The following is a 2,756-nucleotide window of genomic DNA, read 5'->3' on the forward strand; positions in this document are numbered from 1 at the left end:
GGGGAGAGAGCGGGGCAGTGGGATTAGTTTGGGGATTGAGACAGTGCTATGGGGAGAGAGTGGGGCAGTGGGATTAGTTTTGAGGATGGAGACAGGGCTATGGGGGAGAGAGAGCGCGCAGACGGAGAACCACAGACAGCCTCACCCATCAAGACATCTTTTTGCATCTCACCATCATCACCGTCCACTGAAATGTCCTCATCCAGCACCATTACATCGCCCTGGACACAGAATAAACATCGTAACGACACACAGTGAAAACGAGAGGCGTCCGTTCCAGGCTAACGCGGAGAGAGATCGATCTGGACGCTGACATGAACGCGCAGCATTACGGGAGAAAGGGGTTTGGTTGGGGAGGGGTCAGTGCCACACCCTACAGGAGCAGGGTGGCCGGGTTCTCTGCCCGTTTCTCTTCCACCTCCGCCTGTTCAAGCCTCAGGCCTCCACACACACTGTGTCGAGAAGTTGAGGTTAACTCATTTCCACCCAGAGCCAGGTGACAGAACACAGGCTGGTGCATCGGTATTAGCATGGCGACTCATCACCGGCAGAACGGGGAGGTGGGGGCACACACAGGGTGTCTCAGGCCTCTTTCCCTCTCTCGGTGGAACTTTCCACTGTAAAGGTCATCTCTGCAAAGTGAGATCTGTTCCCTTGCCTTTAACTGAGCCGTGGGTGCGTGTTTTCCATTACTGAGAGGATTAAACATTTCCGTTTTCTTGTCACAAACTGAAGTGTTTTATTAAAAAAGATTCCGAATCATCAGGGAGTGGGTTCTGTTTCGGGACAGCAAAATCCACTCGCACTGCCTGGGGTGATAAAGACATAATAACCCTCAGCTCCCACACCTCCCCGCGCACAGTCTGTCAGCAGCTATCTGTTCGGATCCCGGAAATCACTCACGTCATCGTCACGCTGTTCTCTCCCCAGGATGAGGGGCTTGTACTCTGGGTCCTCTAGATCCCGCTCAAAATCCCCGCTGGAAGAGAGAGAGAGAGAGACCGTCAGGGTGAGCAACATCGACTCTCACCGGGAGCTGAGCCATCAGTGACAGACATGGACACGGACACACACACACACACGCAGACGCGCGCACACAGTGACGAAGGGACGGTATGACCTACCTGTCACCGATGTCACCGAAGTTATCGGTCCCTCTCTGTTCGGCTGCGATGGCCTTCTCATCCGGCCGCCCGACCTGCTCCAGGAAACAGAGAGCAGGGTCTGCACGGATCGTGTTATATTTCTCATAACCTGCGAGGGCAAGGGGAGTACACAACACGTCATCAAATCAGCTCTCCCACACCAACCACCAACATCTCTCAGTGTTCCACAGAGAGAAATGAAATACTCCCTTGGCGCCGACCCTCCGACAGTGCCCCGCTCCCTCGGCGCTGACCCTCCGACAGTGCCCCGCTCCCTCGGCGCTGACCCTCCGACAGCGCCCCGCCCCCCCGCCGTGACCCTCTGAAAGGGCCCGCTCCCTCAGCGCTGACCCTCCGACAGTGCCCCGCCCCCTCGGCGCTGACCCACCGACAGTGCAGCGCTGACCCTCCGACAGTGTGATAACCGTGTTTTGTGTAGTCCTGTTCCCGGGAACAGCCCTAGTAGCTCAGCGTGTGCCGATATCTCCAGCAGCTACTCACCGTGCTTGAAGACTCCAACCAGCAGCGACTTATCAGCGTCTTCATCCCACCAATCAGCAGGCACTTCCATCGTGTCCACCTCTGGGATCCACACATCAATATCACTGCGATATGGTGGGGGGAAGAGAGAGTGAGAGAGAAAGAGAGGAAGCGAGGGAGGGAGAGAGAGAGAACATGTGTGGCAGAGAACAGGAGATGGAGGGAGGCAGACAGAGAATGAGGGAGCACAATTGAGAGGTGGAGGGAGAGAGGAAAGAAAGGAGAGAGGGAGTGAAGGTGGTAGATGTCAGACTGAGTTCAGATGCTGGTGGTGATGGCGACAGGCAAGCATTCACGGTCTGTTACCACCGACGCTCAGCCGCAGCAGTGTGTACCATCTACAAGATGCCCTGCAGAAACTCACCGACGCTCCTTAGACAGCACCTTCCAAACCCCCACGGCCACTTCCATCCAGAAGGACAAGGGGCAGCAGGTACATGGGAACACCAGCACAGCCACTCTGAGCCACTCTCCATCCCGACTTGGAAATATATCGGCCGTTCCCTCAGTGCGGCCGGGTCTGAATCCCTGGAATTCCCTCCCTAAGGGAGGCTGTGGGTCTTACCCTACAGCACATGGTCTGCAGCGGCTCAAGAAGGCAGCTCACCCCCGCCTTCTCAAGGGGAAGGGGGCAACTAGGGACGAGGCGATCAGAGGTGGGCTCGGCCCACATTTTGTTTTAAAAATTCATGCGAAGTGAGAATCTCTGACTGGGTGTTGAATTCCTGTGAACAATTGGAGGAGAAGTTACAGGGCGAGATAGGGGAGTGTTGTTTCCCCTTCGAGGGGTGTCTGGTTCCCGCGGAGGGGTAGGGACAGGGAATGCTGTGAGACGGATTCGATACTGTCAGACTGGGAGAGGGGAGGGAGCAGGGAATGCACCAACCGTGTGCCTTACGGAGACGTACTTGATATCTGCTCCATTCAGGACGCTGTCAGACTGGTCACCGATCACTTCCTGCTTTAGGTAGTACAGCATTCGCACTCGCAGCAGGACCCTGGGGAAAGTGAAACACACACACACAGCACGTGCACACCACACACATCACACACACACAGCACGTGCGCACA

At 56.1% G+C, this 2,756-nt stretch overlaps 1 protein-coding gene and 1 non-coding gene across 2 annotated transcripts in view; both read right to left on the reverse strand.

Annotated features, from left to right (window-relative positions):
• Positions 1 to 2,756, reverse strand: part of LOC125481846 (chromodomain-helicase-DNA-binding protein 8-like) — a 14,527-nt gene that overhangs the window by 5,541 nt on the left and 6,230 nt on the right. The window contains exons 7-11 of the mRNA XM_048593772.1: positions 2,594 to 2,683; positions 1,647 to 1,750; positions 1,125 to 1,254; positions 904 to 979; positions 173 to 221 (exon numbers count right to left, since the gene is read on the reverse strand). Of these exons, the coding sequence (XP_048449729.1) occupies positions 173 to 221; positions 904 to 979; positions 1,125 to 1,254; positions 1,647 to 1,750; positions 2,594 to 2,683 (449 nt within the window). The remainder of the gene's footprint in view (positions 1 to 172; positions 222 to 903; positions 980 to 1,124; positions 1,255 to 1,646; positions 1,751 to 2,593; positions 2,684 to 2,756) is intronic.
• Positions 441 to 550, reverse strand: LOC125481847. The gene has a single exon (XR_007261479.1). It is a non-coding gene; the product is annotated as a small nucleolar RNA U6-53/MBII-28 (small nucleolar RNA).

Source organism: Rhincodon typus, unplaced genomic scaffold (assembly GCF_021869965.1).
Source record: "Rhincodon typus isolate 14 unplaced genomic scaffold, sRhiTyp1.1 hic_rhity00003848, whole genome shotgun sequence".
NCBI lineage: Eukaryota > Metazoa > Chordata > Chondrichthyes > Orectolobiformes > Rhincodontidae > Rhincodon > Rhincodon typus.